This window comes from Pipra filicauda, unplaced genomic scaffold (genome assembly GCF_003945595.2).
Source record: "Pipra filicauda isolate LSUMZ 115617 unplaced genomic scaffold, ASM394559v2 scaffold141_size4267151_pilon, whole genome shotgun sequence".
NCBI lineage: Eukaryota > Metazoa > Chordata > Aves > Passeriformes > Pipridae > Pipra > Pipra filicauda.
Window position 1 is genome coordinate 2,580,851 of NW_024103896.1, and position 19,613 is coordinate 2,600,463.

Genomic DNA, 19,613 nt, shown 5'->3' on the forward strand with positions numbered 1-19,613 from the left:
GTGTTATATATACACACAGAGAAATACACTACAGAGACTCTATATGGATACTCAATAAATCAGTATTTCAAATTGTCTGCATAGCAATGAGAAATATGGGATTCTCATTTTCTGCTTGCTGATAACTCAGTTCCATACCTAGATACTTCTACAGGTCTCTTCCTGTAGGTATCTTCTGGGAAAAAAATCCCGTGGGTGAGCTTTATAGCAATAGACACGTATAGGTCAGTATTCTACTATGAATCTGGTATAAACTAGTCAATAAGAAGGATTCTGCCCTTGAATTATAATCTATTTCAGTCTGAGGCTGCAAGAAAAACTACTATTTAGGAAGCAGGCAAATGTAATAACGGCACACAGAAAACTTTCAACTGTGAAGAAATCATTTACAGTTCTGCAAAAATAAACACTCAGAGAGCAACACTGCATTTGGAGCAGGTACCTGAGGGACGCTCACTTAGAGATTTACTTTCTCCTGCTGGAAGATGTCAGACTACTCCACTGGGGCTGTTGATGGTTGAGTATTGATTTCTGCACTCTGGGTTCTCATAAGCCATGTGTCTACAGCACACGCTTTTAAACTTCGAAAATACTTTTTCCTAGTGGCCATTTCTTGACCACTCCCTTCCACTTTGTTACTTCTGAAACACTTAAAGGAAGGTTTTCCTGGCACTGCAGTGTCCTACAGTCTCATTCCTGAGAGGTCAAAGCATAATGATTTATGAACAACTGCTGTCTAACACCTTAAAAAGAGGTAGAACAAAGATACGCTACTGACTAATAGTGAAAACCTTATTTCCCACATATACCAGCAAAAGGTGATCTTGGTTGATGAGAAGATGGCCATGACCTGGCATGAATGTTACCAGACTGCATCAACAGCAGGGTGATGAGCAGGTCGAGGGAGCTGATTCTCCCCCTCTTTGCTCTCGTGAGACACCACCTGGAGTGCTGCATTCAGCTCTGAGGGCCCCAGAGTAAGGATGTGGACCTGTTGAGTGCAGAGGAGACCATGACAATGATCAGAGGGCTGAGCAACCTCGAGTTGTTTAGCCTGGAGAAGAGATGGTTCCACAGGGACCTTATTGAAGCCTTTCAATACTCAAAGGGGGCTTATAAGAAATATAGGGACAGCACATTCCAAGATGATAAATCATAATTGAGAATTTACTCTTTTGGAATATGATTCTATGAATGTATTTAACCTGAGTTTCTAAGGAAAAAATTATGCTATGTGAGCATCCATGTCTGTCTCTCCCTCAACTATAGTGAGACCAGTAACAATTGCAACCAATCTGAAAAACTGAAAAAGTGAACAGGAAACAAAACAACAAGTTCCTGAACACTTTGTAAAATGACGTGGTTCATTAAAAAATGGGAACATTCTGCCGTGTAATCTGAATTGTTATCACAAGCCAGAAAATCCACAGGAGTATAAAAGAAAAAGAAGTAGAGACACTTGCTGCATGTCTCAACCTTGGGAAAATTCTCAGTTAGAGCTGGACCTGTTCAAATACCAAGGTCATTCAACCCCATGATGTAAATGCTCTGGGAACTAGATGTCTTTAATTCCAGTGTTGATAGAATTTAATTTTTCTAAGCAGTCTATTCCACAAAAAATAATATCATTTTCCTTTTATACAGCTACCGAATAAAAAATATGTGCTGAACATGAAAACAGCCTTACTAATCGTAACTGCCCTCTTTTTTCCTAACATTGAAAGAGTATGCGAGCTTAGATGAGCAAAAAAGTACTGAGATTTGAACTCAGATGTTGAACTTGGCATAAATCCAATACAAATCGTTAAGTGATCCACTGTCTCTCTTTCCTTGTCATCAAGGTAACTATTTATATTGGCTGATATTCCATCAACCTCTATTAAAATCCTCTCTTCAGCATATGTCTCCAAGCATGGTACTGTATCAAGGAGTCAATTAATTAAAACTTTCCTCCAGCTCAGGGATGTTAGGCTAGCCTTTGTACCAGAGTCTATTTGATTATCTCTTACACTGACCACTGATTTACAAATGCAGATAGGTCTCTTGATAGCACTAGATAAGTTTTTCAAGTCCTGCAGTAATGGAAGACTAACATGACTGCACTAATATGAATCATCTTATGTAGAGTTTCCTTTTTAAAATGTCTTTAATATTCAAGCTAGAGCAAATTGCTTATCTTAAAGAAATTTTTCTGATTGTGCATTTAGGCATTGTAAGTTTTTACTAATCATGAAGTTTTAGTCTACACCTGGACACCTGGATCTGCATTTTATGCCTGTAAGTTAGCAAAGAATCTCACACACATTTTTTTCTTTGGTCTTTTTAATTTGTCTTAACTATGAACTGTTATTCAAGTATGTTCTTATGAGAGCTCTAAATGAGAATTGCTTATTTAACAGTGGTCCTTGTGGGCTCAGGGATTGGTGAAGGTACCTGAGAAGTGGCTAGCACAACTGAAGAAGAGGATAAGAGCATTCACTACAGGGAGGGCTGGCAGAGGTATACTTACAACTTCTTTAACTCCTGGAACAGCACTGATCATAGATTTAAGGTAGATCTGCCTCAAATTCATTGTCTATCTGAGCTCTCCCTGAAGCCTTTTAACAGTAAACTGGGACACAACATTTTAAATAAAAACAGCTGAACATTATTTCAAAGAGCAAAAATTAAAAAAAAAAAAAAAAAGCTTTCCTCACAAGCCCACTGTATCCTTGAAGTCATTTATTGGTATACCAGCTGGATCTCAGCAAGCTCTGCACTATCCTTCCCCCCAGAACATTAGCAGAGTTTGCTCTTGGCATTTTTGGGACTCTGCTAATCTGCTCCTCAGCTCCACATGGGACACTTTCTGCCAACATGCACACAGTGGTCTTATTTTTCCCCAAGGGATGGAGACATTTCTTCACCCTGAGGCAAGGTTCATATCAAAGGCAGTAACTCTCTTCAGGAGTAGATCCCACGAATTCATGTCACCTATGGATGAAGGTGATCTCCTAAAATTAAATTAATGGTGTCTATAGAGACTGCAAAGCGTTTTGAATTCATGAATTCTTTACCACCTCCCCTTTCATTATGTTATTAAAAAAAGCAGGTAAGAGTGCAAAAGCCCTAATATATCCTCAAACAATTTTTTTTTAATATAAAATCCTTTAAATTATATTGACCATTTCAAAATGTGGATAAAAAGTCATGAAGAAAATATTTGGTACGTTTGGGGATGCAGAATCCTGTAACTTGAATAGTTGGAGTAAAATATAAAGTTTATGACCAACTGTTTGGTATGAGCAAACTACATTTTTCTCTCTCAACAGCAGCAACCTTAATACATTTTTCAGCTTTGCCATTAAATACAGAGAGAAGATTCTCATCCAATTTCTAAAAGCAGTTTTGTGGAAGAAAATGGGTAATCAACATCTAAAATGTCTTTTTTTCTGAAAACGCTTTTAGTCTGACATAAATGACAGCTATTTAAAGGCAATCACTTGTGTTTTATATCTCACACAAAAACCAGCAGACACAGTACTCTGCCTTTGAGACAAAACACTAATACATGTGACAGAACATTTCGAGCAGTAATAATCAGAAGCCACAGATCCAGCAGCATCCAGAAAACAACTGAAATATTCTCCATTAAGATCTGTATCTCTTTTTGCTATCCTTGTTCAGTCTTTAACTGATATTATGTTGCATTATGAACAACTAATTATCTGCATCTGACAGGTACAGGAGATGTAAATCACATTCATTCTGCAATAGGTACACTGATAACTTACACATCTGTTAAAAATAAAGTGGTTTCAAAATATCACCCAGGAGGCATGTGTTCTGTTCAGTGACCTTTGGAAACTCTAGTCCAATGAATAACTAGTGATGCGCGAGTAAGTTGAGAGGCGGTAGATAAAAAGTGCCTATAACCTTATATGTTATCTGTTATGAGGATGGCTATGACAAAAAGATATAATGCTCTTTCATAATTTGCCCGAGAGAGCAAAATCAATGAGAACATAAACTTGTATCCCTTTAAGTTGAATGGTTATGGAATTCATTATCCTGGACAATTAAAAATATAACATGCAGAAGAAATGCAATGGATTATATAATTTAAGTATCTAATTTAATGGTAATTTGCTACCTTACAGGCATTTGTTCATATGGTGTCAGTCACATCTTGATAAATCTGGCCTTTCATTCAATCATTTTATGTAAAAAGGGGCTGAACTGTGCTTCAAGATGGAAAAACTTCATATTACCAGGATGTTGGTAGAATACTGAAGGAATTCAGTGATGAAATTCTTGCATCCGTTAAAAATCTTTGTAAGCACTACGGCACATGACAAAGTTCAGACTTTCTTTCTCACCCCATACACAGCCCATTTGGTCTTGATCTGGTGTCAAACAAAGTCCGCAGTGTAAAGACAGCAGCTATGTAACCAAAACGCAAGGAAAAAACACCACATCCAGGAAGATATTATGCAGCACAAATTTTAAATATCTTTTTTGGTGCTACTTTTAAACCACACTAAAAAGAAAGCCTTCACTGCAAGCCCTGATTATAGCTCAGGTAATTCAGCCTTTCAGAAAACACATCCTTTACACATAGATATGGTCTATAGCTTTTATGTAGCCACTTAAACATTAAAAACCTTTTTGAAATTTTTGTTTTATAGTATTACACTACATGTCCTCATATTATGCACATGTGCAAAGAAAACTAAGACCTTTAAAGGGAAAAGATGCCACAATTCCAATTGACAAGCTAAAAAGGGAGTTACCAAGTCCTGCAGGCTCTTCACAATAAATGCCTAGTTGAGCACTGACACAGTTATGAGGAAGAAAAGCATTTTGAATACTGTCTGCAAGTATCTACACCTCAAAGATCTTAATATCATGAAAGGTTTATCCTGTCATATCACTCACATTTTTATAGTTTATAATAAACAGTGGCCACCTTTATTCAAAATTTTATTCTTAACCACATTCAATTTCATAATTGCATTATTTTTATTGCAGTGTTCTCCTGTAAGAGAGCATAAATTATACTTACCCTCTCCAAAGTAATTTCTTCAAATTCATATTCAATTTCTGTTCCATTGACCTAAACAAAATAAAATCAGAAAATTCCTTAAATGCACATGGAAGGTAACTTCATAGTCATGCTGTACAGCTCTTCCAGTATCATCAGTTTCCTGAAGCATATTTTTCAACATATAGGTGAGGATTTCTAAATTGTAGACTACTTAGCTCCCTTTGTCTTGAATGGCATGTAATCAAGCCTATAAACTTGAAAACAGTAAAAGTTCAGTATGCAAAGAATATGTAAGTTCCATATGTAATGTGATTGATATTTGACATAAGGTGTTTGTGGACTTCGTGCAAATATTTAAATAGTTTCCAAGGTAATAGTTTCATGTCAAAATAGAAGACCTATTTCTAAAAATTTTTCTCACAAATGGAAGAAAGATTATTCATGCGTTGTCTTATGAGCTGCAATTTACACTGCAATACAAAAACAGACCTGAAACTCATAGTACTTATGTAAAAATCACTCACTGATACATAGACTGAAATAGATCTTGTTTACTATATTAACCTAGGGCAAGAACATGACAGAGGACCTTTGAAATAGACAGCCAAATAGCAAAAAGGCATAGAATGTTAATGTAATTCTTGTGCTGAGTCTCAGTGTCAAAATAAATTAAGCTACAAAATGTAGAGTACCAAAATGGATTGCACTGGACAAGAAATCTATCAGCTGAAGACATGACACTGATTTAAGCAGTATTCAGAAACCTTGTTCCAGTCTGATATGGATTTTTTTTGTTCCTCTAGGCATGTCACTTAACATCCCTTACTTTTATCGTTTCTTAAATGGGTAGAGTACCACACCTGAGAAAGCCACAAAGGCTGACTATATTGTAAGTAAACTGCAGAGCAATGAAAATACTTCTCTCATTAAAATCTTAGAAGAATTTCAAAGCATCACTTAGCTACAACCAGTCAGCATTTTTTTGGCTTGGCCAAAAAGTATTGATTAACTAAAAGAAAAATATGAATCATGACACTTTAGTTTTTGTGATGATAGGCTATGTCCTGGAAAATAGTTTTGCTTTAGTGCTCTACTTAATGAAAAAAACATTTTGCGAGATCTAAACTGAAGCAAAGCATTAGGATTGACATGATCTTCAAGGAATAGATTTGTTATTTCTCAGAACATTTATTACGCCTCCCCACTCCCAACTGCTAATTTTCTATATTAGATTTCTAACTGTAATTAGAAAACACTGTACATAAATCATTCTTTATCTAGTCAAGCACCTTTCAAATGTAATTAGGTACTTCTCTTATTAATATTATAACAAGGTACATGCATCTACCAAACAAAAGCTTTCTATAAAATCCACCAACTATTTAATTTGTCTGCATTTCAAGATCTTATAAACCATGAAATCAGTAACAGAAACACAATCCCCAGAACCTGTATTGAAAAGGAAAGAGAGAGAAAAGTCCAAACAAACAACCCATGCTTAACATTGAAATGAAAAGACAGCATCAATGAATAAAATATTTAATATGTGCATAAAATTTGTATTTTTTACTTATTATGATCTGGCAATCACATCACACTACATTAAAATCAGAGATGAAAAAAATTTACTATAGGATGTGTTTCCTGTTCTATGTTATCACTTTATTGCTTTCTGCACTGAGTCTTTTATTGTTATAGGCAACTGACTAGGTATGAACGAACAGCTTTATAGCTATTCCATTTTTCATCCTTTCTTGTCTAATGATAATGAAATCAAAGCCATCTATATGTCTCTGTTTTCATTAACTTCTCTTTCATCTTAGTTGGTGGATAGCTCTGATCTATGTCTTCAATTCCTCAATCTTGCTCTATAAAGCTGTCTTTGCTTCACTGCTTATAATCGCTTTTCCTTTGCATTAAAAACTCGTTAGTGCAGTAAAATGGGAAAAAGAGGGATATGAGAAGAGAGCAACCTCTGTATAAAGATGAAAGGACAAAACACAAGCTGAATACTCAATTTGTATTTACACACAAACAATGTATTGCTTATGATCATCTGAGGGGTTTCTATCATCATCCATAGTTGCAATTCTGAAAATGCCTTCAATTCAAATTGTGATTAATCACAGCAGAGTTCCATTATCAGGTTCCACAACATCAAGGGTGATATGAATTAAAAAGCTGATCTTGATCCAGCTCCTTTTGTTTAAACATATATGTCTGCATACACAGTTCACTGCTCTGTTTGGCTTGCTGGTTGTTCAGCAGACCAATGCAGTTATTTCGTAAAGGATCTAATAAAATATTGCACCTACCTGAAGCAGGTGGAACAATGCTGTATATAGTACCATTCATTGCTAGCACCATTTTGTTTCATATTCAGACTCTATGGCTGCACCTACACTGCTAAATTATGGTCAGTTTTTAGCCAATTCTCAGTGCTTAAGGCTGTTTCTGTCTGGAGCCTGCTGGAAGCAAATAGCCAAGAAGTGAGCCAACAGTCAAGCAGGAAGAGAATCATGGCTCCAGCCCTGGAACTTGCTTGACTGTCCTCTCATTTAGCAGCATATGGACATACCCTCTGTTTTTGTACATTTTAATTTGACAGTCTCTGGCCTGTCAAAGCAACTAAACAAGCTCTCTGAATCTGCAACTTACATTTCTTGCAAGTAGTGGGAACCTGTCCTTCTGTCTCTCTTATATGAGTTTTCTAAATCCTGCTTTTATATGAGATTACAGTAAGAACATACAGCAAAATTTACTATAGCCTGCATGATTTTAGATACCTATGAAAAATTCCAAACATTTTCATACAGTTTTCTCTTCTACACAGTCAAAGAAATCATCAGCATTTCCCACATGTTTGGGAAAATTCTTTCTCATCTTTCAGGATTGCAAGTTCAACATGACACATATCTTTAATCTCAAGTAACTTTTTGTATTTATAATTCTGAAATGTGAGGTAGTCATCTAACACTTTATACTCAGGTGAGAAAAAACCAGGCACATGGAGGTCTTAATTCATTTCATCCTACACTAGAAATCTCAGGTAGGTGAGATGAATTGTGCCCTGAGGTTTCCTTTCACTATGTACAAACAGAGTCTAAAAATGACATGTAAAGTTTGGTGAGCACTTGCCTTAAATCTGTTTTCTCTGCATTTCTCCTGGCTATAGACTGTAACAAATTTCTGCTTAAGGGATGCCGTATGTCTTTAATAATTATACACCAGTGAAAGATCAGATCTCCAGTTAAGCAGCTTTCCTAATTGCTTTTTTGGGCTTGTCTGGACCCGTAACTGGCAGCTCATGCATGACATGATATTCAGCACCTGCTCCCACATACCCAACAGTTAGGATATCCACCAGGAACAATTCAATCTTTTCCCTTTTCCAAAAGCTCAAAGTCAAGATACATTGCTTGTGGCTTCCCTCTCTGGTTTGGGACACTGATGTCCACTCTTCTGAGAAAGAGTGCTCAACACCACCTGTGACAGTAATGGGCCCACAGGACTCCAGCAAGAGTGGGTAAGAGGTGCACTAGATGAGGTCCGTGGAAGGACACCATCAACTGCACCCCTTCTTCAAGGCACAGAGTCCGGAATAAAAATGTGTCTCATCCAGGAACATCTTTTATTTTCAGCAGAAGAAAAAAAATACTAGTGACCAGGACAAAACATAGAAGTGCTACATGGGAGCAGGTCTGCATGAAATCTTGAGGTAATTTTGAGGGCCTCTGTTACATTGCCAGCATACAGGTCTAATGCAAGAAGTTTCTCAGCCTCCTGACCTTACATATGTTCATGATTCAGAGAGTGATGAATATCCAGCCCTTGTAGAATAAGTTACCTTAATTTAATTAAGCACCAATGTTTAAAACAACTGCTTCTAAAGGCAAGGTAACAGTTGCCTTTCATTTACAGCTGCAACTGTTATTCTGGAGGACTCTACCTAACTTTTGCAAGAAAATGTCTTTAAGAAAGAGATGTAACGTATGGTAACTATCTAGACTTCATTATTCAAGAGAGATTTCCTGGTGGAGCTCTCTTCACTGTTAGTGTTCTCTTATTTTTCTAAGACGAAAGCTCCAGTCATCTTCAAATGACACTTACTTTTAGAAGAATAAAAATAAGGAACAGGTAAAGAGAGTTTTTTATATACTATTTTGTAAAAAATCTGAAATACAGCCTAGCACACAGAACATCTAAGTAAAGACCTGACAAACTGAGATTTGTTTGTTCCTTTATGGGAAGACTTGTACTCTGACTTTCCAGGAAGTCTCTCCTTTACAGTAGTTTAAAGGTAACATAAGCATCTGAAGTAGTCCCTTAATGAAAATCAGTTCTACAGACGCTACATTCCTAAAACGCTTGAGAAAAACATTCTGTTGGGTTTTTCATTTTCTGCCACATACTGTGACATTTTATTGACTTTTTAAGATTTTTTTCCACATAATAATAATTTGATACTTTTTTTTTTTACTTTTGCAATTATTTGATTTGATGGACCTGTTTACACTCAAAAAGTAAAGTATTGCATAATTCTTTTTTGCCATGCTTCTACCCATCTTCAAGTGCATCCACCCACTCAGTAAGACATAGATTTCACCATATGAATTTTAATGATAAGCAGTGTATTATGATAGTGGCAACACCATCAAAACATGTACAATTTATACAACTGCAATATTTCAAAACCACTGCCCCTTTCCTTTCTAATAAAAATTGTCGTTAGAGCTCTTTGTTATGCTTAGCCTTATTTTCAAGAAGAGATTGAAAATAACATCTGTAGACTTTTATTACAAGCAAAACTCATTTTAATCATATTTAATTGAATATTGTTTTTCAACCATCTTCAGGAAAGAAGACTGCTTCTTTTACTTCTATTATTATATGCATAGGAAGATAACTACCCTTCAACATGCAAATTTTATTCCTTTGGCTTTATGGTTTTACCAGTTGTCTAATCACCCAAACCCCAGCAGAATACAAGATTGCCAATCTCTTCTTGGGAAAGTAATGCCAGGATATATTTGTCTTTTAAAAATTTCCAATTTGCTGTATAATTAGAGATGGTCCTAGAATCAGAAATCATAGAATGGTTTGAGTTGGAAGGGACCTTAAAGATCATTTAGTTCCAACCTCCCTGCCATGGGCAGGGTCACCTTTCGCTAGACCATGTTATTTTACATTTCAGAAACATCAAGGCCATTTGGGTAATTTAACAAGTATAAGATTTAAATAGCCCTTCACAATTTCTGTTTTGTCAGTAAGACCAAATAGTGATCCTTATTTAGACTTTTTACACCTCTAGATTTGTGTTATTTCTTCATTAATTGTCAAAGGAAAGCTGCTGATGTTCTTTTGATATTGCTTTCCAAAAGCATTAGAAGTTTCTTTTCTTACTGTATATAAACATATAGAAAACACTCTCCCGATTTCTCTGACTTTAAATGTGATGATTTTGTGTTTTCAAGCTGTCCTAAAAAGGCTGCCAGAAAGTTTTTCATGCTACTCTTCTTCATCTGAGCGAGTACATTTTATGGACTTTTTATATAAGATATCCCACATCTATTTTTAATTACAGTGCAGAACTAAACCCATTTCCTTCTTTTTATCCATATTTCCTTTAAGCAACAAGGACAATATGTTAAGTTCCTTGAATCAAAATTTACCATAACCTAAAACTTTCTTGTCATAATAGAACTGTTCTGGTATGAAGAGTGAAAAGACCATATGATTTTGAAAGAAAATTATACTTTATCAGGAATAGGTCTTTGTGGATCCTTCCACAGATGCCTAAGGAGCACTCAACCACCCGTCCCTGTACACCCTTTAGGGAAGATATTGACCTCAACACACAAGAAGCAGAGCTCCGAGAAGCCAAATCCAGCTTCTGGTCAACACCTGCAAAAATCTGCAGTGCAGTCATGATCAACTTGTGCTCTGCTCAAAGGGTGCTTTATTTACTCATGCTTTTCTTCTTAGATGTCTCCTACATCCTCTGGGACTTAATTTTTAGCCTCTTCATTGTTCATGTATCATACTCATCATTTCCTCTTTCTACCTCCCTCCCTGTTACCCTGGGTTTTCTTGGTTTTCTTGTTTTCATCCCCTTAATAAAAAAGGTCGTTTGGAAAGTAGCCATTATCAGTCTTCTCTGATTCCCAAATCTGTAATTTTATCTTAGTCTACTTCATTCCTCAAATCTTGCTCAGAACAGTCATGTTTCCTGTATCTATTGTGAATTACCATCCCCCAGCTCTAATCACTTCTCATGTCTCCAACTCAGCCTCCGCTGCTTTCTCTGATTTTAATTCCTTTCAGTTTTTTTACTTGTTTCTTCCTTCTTATTACCTCCCAAATTTGTTCTGTTTTTCTCTCATACACAGATGGACACACACATGTACTAATTTAAACATACTTTATCTAATCCCCTTTCAACCAAAGCATTATTCATGACCAGTTTTCTGCCTTCTCATATTTTCCAACTAAACTTTAAACATAATCTTCTCCCATGACTCCTATTAAGTCACCTATACACTCCATGTTCCTTGATTCTTTTCACCAATGTTTCACCTGCTCAACTACAGTTTCAAAATCTTGTCAAAATAAGGGATACTCTTCTTGTTTCTCCTACTTGTTTCTCTCACTCTTCACAGGCCTTTTCACTATTCAGCAAAAATTTAGATTTTTTTTTTCCAGCAGTTTTGTCACCATTGAACTGACACTTTCTACAGTATGAAAAACAAACATCTTGATACCCTCCTCCTAGGTATTCTTGTTATTTTATGAGGCTCAAGTTTTGTAATAACACACTGGTTTTTATGATGTGAGCCTTCAATTTTTCCTTCATCTTTTTGTTTCGTTCATATTCTGATGTTGACCATACACTCCACAGAAGAAAAGTGCCCATATTGTTGTAAGTGTAAGCACTTGATACAGCTAATGCAGACCCAACACAAAACTCCCAGTTTTATAAGCATAGCACATGGAGCAGATCAAAGCAGAGATCATGATTTCAAACAGGGTTCACAGTAAATGGAAATGAAATTACATCCATATTGAATTCCATTTAGGCTAGCACTTCCAGCTTGTACAAAATTAGTACCAACAAAAGAAGAAGAATGCACAGTTCAGCTTTGGCACTTACAACCTTCTCTCTTATGCTAAGAGAAATTCATATGTCATCATATTATATTAACTGTCTAACAAGTAGATATCTAAGTCAAGCAGTCATCTAGGCTTTTTTTTTTTTTTTTTACAGGAACTGGAGAGAGGATGGAATTGTCATTTGAAGAACCTGTGTCTGCCCACTGACTATATGGAGACACTTTAGACTTCTAGGATTTGCATCCTAAAAAAATTGTTTCTTAAAATTTTGGCAGGGGATTTGGAACTAGACAATCCTTAAGGTCCCCTCCAACCCAAGCAGTTCTACAATTCTATGAAAATTCCTTGTATTTTTGTATCTTAAATTTAGAATATACATCAGTGCAGAGGACTGGATCCAGTAATCTCTTTCCACAAAATCACATTCTTTCTTGTACAATTCAGGTCATTTACTATACAGCTTCAGAAGTTCACAGTCACTTAGCCTTTCATTTTCTAATGTTCTTCTGCCATTGCTGACATGGTAACATATGAGCTATCATAAATGCTCAGTTTGTTAGGTTCTTCTGTCTCTCCTCTATTTCAGTTTTAGAAGAATATCCATCAAACCTGTGAAAAATTTGAACAGTTCATACATTTCCAGAAATTATTTTCCTGTGTAATCTATCATTCCATGCACAAGATACATAAAAATGGAAAATTGCTGTTACTTGATTGACCTTATTCCATTAACAAAGATTATAAAGTACTTGCAACTAGGGACTTATAAGGTTATTTAATAATTTTAATACTAAAATTTGCATGACTTAATTTTAAAAGTTGGTAACTAGTTAGAGCGTTTAAAAGGCAAACATTATTAAATTAAACTATGGGTTAAGTTTGATTCATTTAAACACTTAAGATAAAATTGTGTCTCAGCTTTAGGGAGCAATCACTAGCATACTAACTGGCAAAATTCTAGGCAAAGAAAGAATAGCACTAATTGACTTAATTCTTTCATATCCATGACATGCTTATGTGCCAATCATATTATGAAAATAATTTATAATAGATCTAATAGGTATGCCCCATTTCCTCAACAAATAAATATGCAACCAACATAATCTAATCTCTTGCAATTTGCTAAAACGGAACATACTCTGACTCATGTTTCTGTGGCTAAAATTGTCTCCCAGAATCTTTGTTTAGCTTTGAGAGTTAATACTCCTTTCACTGCTCTCTCACCCCATGAAAAAAAAAAACACATAATCAAAGAATTCTCTTTGGTTTTTTTGTTCTCATGTGTTAACTCTGGCAGAGTACTGAAGGCTAAACTATACTGTCAGTAGCACTGGTGCAACCCCATTGGTGTCACTGGGCTTGTACTAGTTTAACTGATGTTACATTTATTCATCTGTGGATTTACTTACACCAGCAGGAGGGAGCAGCCCTGAAAAAGTAAACAAAATATTTGCACAAATTAAAAAAGATTATTCATGTACATAAAGTACATGTGCATTTAAAAATAAATGTTTATGTATTCCACAGGACAATCTTTTTATGCCTGACTCACTTTATTTTTTATAGCAGCAGAAAGGTTCACTATTTCTCTTAAAATCTTGGAAGACTCTTTAGTGTATGTACAGGAAGGGAGCCACAGTCCTTTGCACTCTGCAATTAAAAGCAGAGCAGAACAGCTCCCTCATGCCCAGTTAATTCTGCTGCTGGTTTTCTACTCTTCATCCCAAGCTCAGAGAAAGAAAATTGATGTAACTGTTGTTCACAGGGATTAACCCTAAGAAGAAGCTAATACAGCCTGACTGACCATCACCAGTCACAATCTAAACCTAGCCAAAATTCAGAAAACTGTTCCAAATGCTTCTCAAGATTTCTTGGTAGGAAAAAAACTGGTTCGCATCAGTTTGAGAGAATTTCAGTTTTTCATAAAGATTTCTTCAACTTAAATCTAAGGAGAGAGGGATATACCACTTCATCCACCTTCAGTCTAATTTCCAACATAATAATGAAATCTTGAAAGTTGAACCTGACAGTTACTTTGCAAATAATTTCTATGCATTGCCTCAATATTCTAAAAAAACCTGAACCCTTTTAATATTACGTATTAACTACTGCATACAACAGAAGAGATGAGAGATGCTTTACTGAAGCACTGAGGAAAAAGCCAAAAGAAAGCTTGAGAAAAATGCTGACACAATGCTCTTTGAAACAAGCACAAAAAGTTGCAGTGCACAACAAGCTCCTTCACTTTAAGAAAGCAGTGTTGGTAAAACTTATGGTAGAAGAAACATTCTAAGAATATTTTTACGACATTAAAATGCACAACTGCAACCCGGAAGTACTTTGAAAATGTTTAATGTCATGCAATACTACTTTAAAGTGTCAAGTATCGCATCATCTCTCTCCAGAAGTAGAGCATATATTACCAGTTATATGAAGTATTTTTACTATGTTCTCCATAGGTTTCCTGACATAATGAAACCTATAACTTCCACATCTAAAACTAAACTATTTGGCAGCAGAGATATGGAAAATATTCTGGTTATTATCTCAACAATACTTAATGAAGTTAACGGTCAGTGATCATCATAGCTAATTTGTATATAAATTACCTCCTGGACATCAAATTCTCTAATATGCACAGGGCCACTAAACAGATATTTTACTGGTCTTTAATACATTGTACATGCTCTAGTATGTCTCTTCCACAGACAAATTATTTTTCAGGATTAATCTTTTTCTGCCTCATCCTGGGTTCATCACAGGAGCCATCAGCCCGTCAAAGGTGCACATGCACACATATGAGCACAGAGGCACAAGGGCAGGTGGAAGAATCCACCTGTCACAAATCCATCCCCTCACTGGGAAGCCTCAGTCCTGTGGGCTCAGGGTGACACCCAGCACTGTGGGTCAGCTGGAGAGCACCTTACAGCCTGGGGAGGGTATCACTGCCTGTGGGGGTGGGACACACTGCAGGACACAGGGAACGAACATCTTGGGATTGTAACAAGACTTATGAGATTTTTAGGTGAGGAACAAAAGGTGTGAAAAAAGTAGGGATAGAAGTGGTTTGAAGAGAAAGAAGCAGAGGAAAACAGAGGGATAAGTGGAGAGAAGGGGTCAGTAACATGTAGACAGAGTTTGTCAGTTCGCTTCTCTGTCCAAGCCCTGTGCCATCTGAGTATCTTCTGGTCATCTCTTCTTTTAAATTCCATTTCTACCCATTTTTTGGTATAGAGGTGTTCTATTCTGAGTGTATGTCGGGGTCTGTGGTACCAGCAGCTGGAGTGCATGCCGGTGCATGTAGCAGTGGGTGGTTGCCAGCAAACATCAAGTTGGACTAGTTGCAGGGGAAGGTGAAGCAGTCAGAAGGTAGGACAAGTGTGTGTAACTGGAAGTAAGACAACTGAAGAAGCTGGCTACTGAAGGGGCATGGATTCCATGGCAATTGCCCAAAAGACTTCAGGATCCAGTGTCTGACTGAGACGCCTCTGAGTATGTGTATGTGTGTTTTACTGTGCAGGAGTAAGAACAGGGATGCAGGGCCAGCTACTGGATGGAATGCATGTATAAGCTCCGCTACTGGAAGAATCATGCTGGAGGGATCATAGACCCACAGAGTGTGTGTATGTTGGTTTCTGCAAAGTGGTCTGTACCAGCAGCTAGAGAGGGGTTGCAGCCTCAAGTGCTTGCATACCCAGGGAACACCTTCTGGGACAGCAAGGATCTGGGGCCAGCTCTCCTGAGTCTAAATCCAGCTACTGGCAGTTTTCACGCTGTACAAATGTATGTATGCAACACATGGGGGAGGTGGACACTATGAGGTCACTGGTGGTGTTTCTGTTTGTGTGAACACTGACTGCTGTGTTCTGTTCAGACGTGTATATTTGTATATGTGTTCTGTTTGTGCATGTGCTTACTGGGAACACAGGCTCAGCCTTGCTACTGTTGAGCTCTGTGGCATGGAGTTGCAACAGCCTTGCCTCTATCAGGTTACCAAATTTAGCAACCCCCTAACATCTTGTAATAATTCATGCATATGTACTGCAAATATAGCATTTTTTGCTATCACATACTACAACACCATGTGATACTAAACTGAAAAAAAGTTCTTTAACTTTGCAGGCTCATGTTTATTGCTATGTACCTCCTATTTTCACCAAAGCAGAAAGATTAAAAATGTGACAAGAAAAGCTACTCTCACAATCTTTTTGAATCATTCTTCACTAAGAAGAAACAGCAGGGAAAGAACAGTGGCTAGAAAGAGATCTAGAAATAAGAATGTGCTCAAAGTGTGTATCATGGTGAAGTACATACAACATTAAAGCTTTAATTTTAGTAAAGCAATGGAATGTCTACAAATGATAAATTAACTAGGTTTTAGTTACAGCCAAAAATCAAAAAGATGTGAAAATCAAGAACTGGGGAGGAAGTCAAGTATAATTTATTTTCCTTCAATAGATCTGCATATAGAAACCAATTTCATTTGAAACATATAATTGAAAGAGGGGTGCCCAGTCCCGACTAAGGATCAACATGTCTTATTGATGAGATCAGTCTCCTTAAGACATGAGAATGACTCCTGCATATTGGTCTTTATTTTGAAAGAAAGATGAACATCTTTCAACAATGTCAACATATATGGAAAAATGTTTATAAACTAAAAAATATTTTTGCCCTTCTACATGAAAATTAAATGCCTCGAGAATGAAAGAAGAGCACTTCTCTGACTTATTTTACAAACCAACTTCTAATTAATACACAATGCCTCTAAAAAGAAATGAAACAGTAATGAAAGCACCAGCTGCAAATTACACATCTTCTCCTTGGGTGGAAAACAAAAAGGTCATATGGACTGTTGAAGACTTTTACAATTTTTAGAATAAGAAAGACCATTATTAAGATACCAGATATCTGCTTCTACTAAAGAGAAAGACTGTTGGAATCAGAGTGATTAAACAACCTTGCACTATGCACATTATTTGAAAAATTAGTATAGCTTGTTAATATCAAGATAAACCCACAGTGTGCTATGCTCACCTTTCCATAACCTTTGCAAAGTCTAAGGCCTGGATCTGGGCATTAGAAAAGATTAATTTTATTATGACCACACTACTGCTCACTTAAGCTGTGAAAAAAATAAAAGAATCCCACCTGCCAATATCCAATAAAGTGTTTCTGCCTAGCTAACATAAAACATCTTGTATTCAGGACAAATAATTTATGACTAAAAAGAATCCAAAATTTTAAACTATTGTCATCTTTATACAGAACAATTTACAGGCATGAATCACTCAACAGCTGATTGAATATGTTAATGCAAGATACAAAAAAAAATTCACTTCAGTTGTCAATTCCTTCTATTAATAATCTCAACAAAGTGGAAATTTATCTCATTTATGCATCTCTACTTTATATTACCCTCAAACCAAGTCAATCTTCTATAGAAAATAATAAGGGCTGTGATTTCTAAGATCAGGAAAACAGATATTATCTGTGGCATATTTGGGTTTTCTACTCTATGCAGAAAGCTAGGTCATCTAAACACTGATTAAAAATGTAATTTACTATTGAGGCTCATTCACCAGATAACTGCATTAAAAGTAGCATGGGGTTTTATTACGTAAAATATGGATGAAATTAGTCATATTCCAAAAGTGTCTACACTCACAACTTGCAACAGTAGGGACTTGACTTCAGAATATTTGCTGAAACTGTGCTGGAGTTGTGTTAGTTTTATAGCATAGATCAGCTAATCATAGTTTAACAATGGAGGAAAATGAGAGAGCATTTAAATGGCTAATTTTGCATTTTTATTAAAAAGATAATGCAATGTTCATTTAGATCTTTTTATATTGCTGTAGGAAAAGAGTAAGAACATGCTGCAGCTAGACAAATTTTTTAAAAGTGAACATAAATAATATGAAAAATGCTTCTATGAAAAACACAGTGGATAATGATAAGAGCAATACATCAAAGATTATGAGGGAAGGAAATATTTTCTATCCAATGCTATTATTAATGATGCCTTATGTAGTGCCAGGATAACAACTTTGCCTTGGCTGAACTTTAACAGGTAGCTTGCAAAGTAAAATATCAAAAAATTCTACACATAAAAAACCAGAATATTTTTAAAATTACAAGGAAGACTTCTTATAAAATAAATTTCAGACACCTTAAAGGAATGAAACACCATTGAAATCAAGCTATTCTATCTCCAATAATACATGAAAGCAATATTTTTGTTTTCCACTTTTCATCAAAATAAACTTTCTTTTCAATACTGAGCAGTTACTTTCTCTTTACTTCTTAGATTATCCAAGGTCAAAGCAACATGTCCGTCTCTGAAAGCAGCACTCTAAATTGTGCCTAATTAATCTGAAATCCTCCAAAATGAAGTCTTATGGAATAGGACAGCTTTCTTCCTTTTCCATAATTAAAACTATTAAGATGGTGATATTTGTGCTAGCTCTTTAATTTTTGACAACTACTTTCAGTTAAGTTCTACACCTTTCTAATACAGTGAAATCTACCTACAAGTGCCATTTTATTGAATCACAAAGAAATTAAGTCTATAGACTTAATTCTCTTGTACTCTTTATGCTGTTTCCCAATTCAGTCCAGAGCTGTGACTTCATGACAATGTAAGTCAAAATATCACTGTGGAAAAATAGCCTTGTGTACTTGAAGAACTTCATCAACTTCTTAGAATCACAGAATAGTTTGGGTTGGAAGGGACTTTAAAGATCATTTAGTTCCAATCCAGCTGCCATGGGTCTTAATTATATATATTCTAACGAAGTATTTTAAGCAAAAGACAACAGGTTTGATGTCTTAAGACCATGGATTGCATTATAAAAGCTTATTTTCAAGAGGATATGTTAGCCACTGGATGTTTGCAAACCTACCAACTCAGCTTATTTTAGCCTACTGCTACAACATCCAGTAACATTAGCAGTGGGTCTGTAGTGTAAAAAGTTACACTAAAATAAAAGCTAATTGAAGGCTATGGAGAGAAAGACGAAAACCAAATTCAAACTACATTTAATTTAGATCAATTGGGGCCATGTAATCCTAGCCCGACTCAGATCTCCAAGTGCTTCAAACAACTCTTGAGAGACATACTCTGCATTCTGCAGTATGTGCCAACGTCATGGAAAAATTATGTAGGACAAATTAAAAATGAAGTATAGCTGAGTGTAGAGGAGGGATATGTACACACTCCCCTACTCCCATGCGTATATAGCGTATAAGATTTTTCTTAGAGTGATAAAAATACCTGATAGAGCAATGCCTGTCTGGTTTCCCTGCAGCAGAGGCTACAAGGATAAAAAGAGTGGCCCAAGAAGAATAGACTTGCAAAAGCAAAGCACAGTACCTCTTTCAAGGGGTGTATTACCTTGTCACTCAAAGGACCATCTGCCTGACAGTGGGGTATCCAGAAGCCTGTTGTCAGGTTTAGTTGTTTGTCTAAAAGTTT

General features: G+C 36.1%; 1 protein-coding gene across 23 annotated transcripts in view; it reads right to left on the reverse strand.

Moving 5' to 3' along the window:
- Positions 1–19,613, reverse strand: part of DLG2 (discs large MAGUK scaffold protein 2) — a 995,087-nt gene that overhangs the window by 367,328 nt on the left and 608,146 nt on the right. For all 23 annotated transcript variants that reach the window (XM_039378618.1, XM_039378625.1, XM_039378621.1 and 20 more), the window contains one exon: positions 5,045–5,095. In XM_039378618.1, coding sequence (XP_039234552.1) covers positions 5,045–5,095 — 51 coding nt within the window. The remainder of the gene's footprint in view (positions 1–5,044; positions 5,096–19,613) is intronic.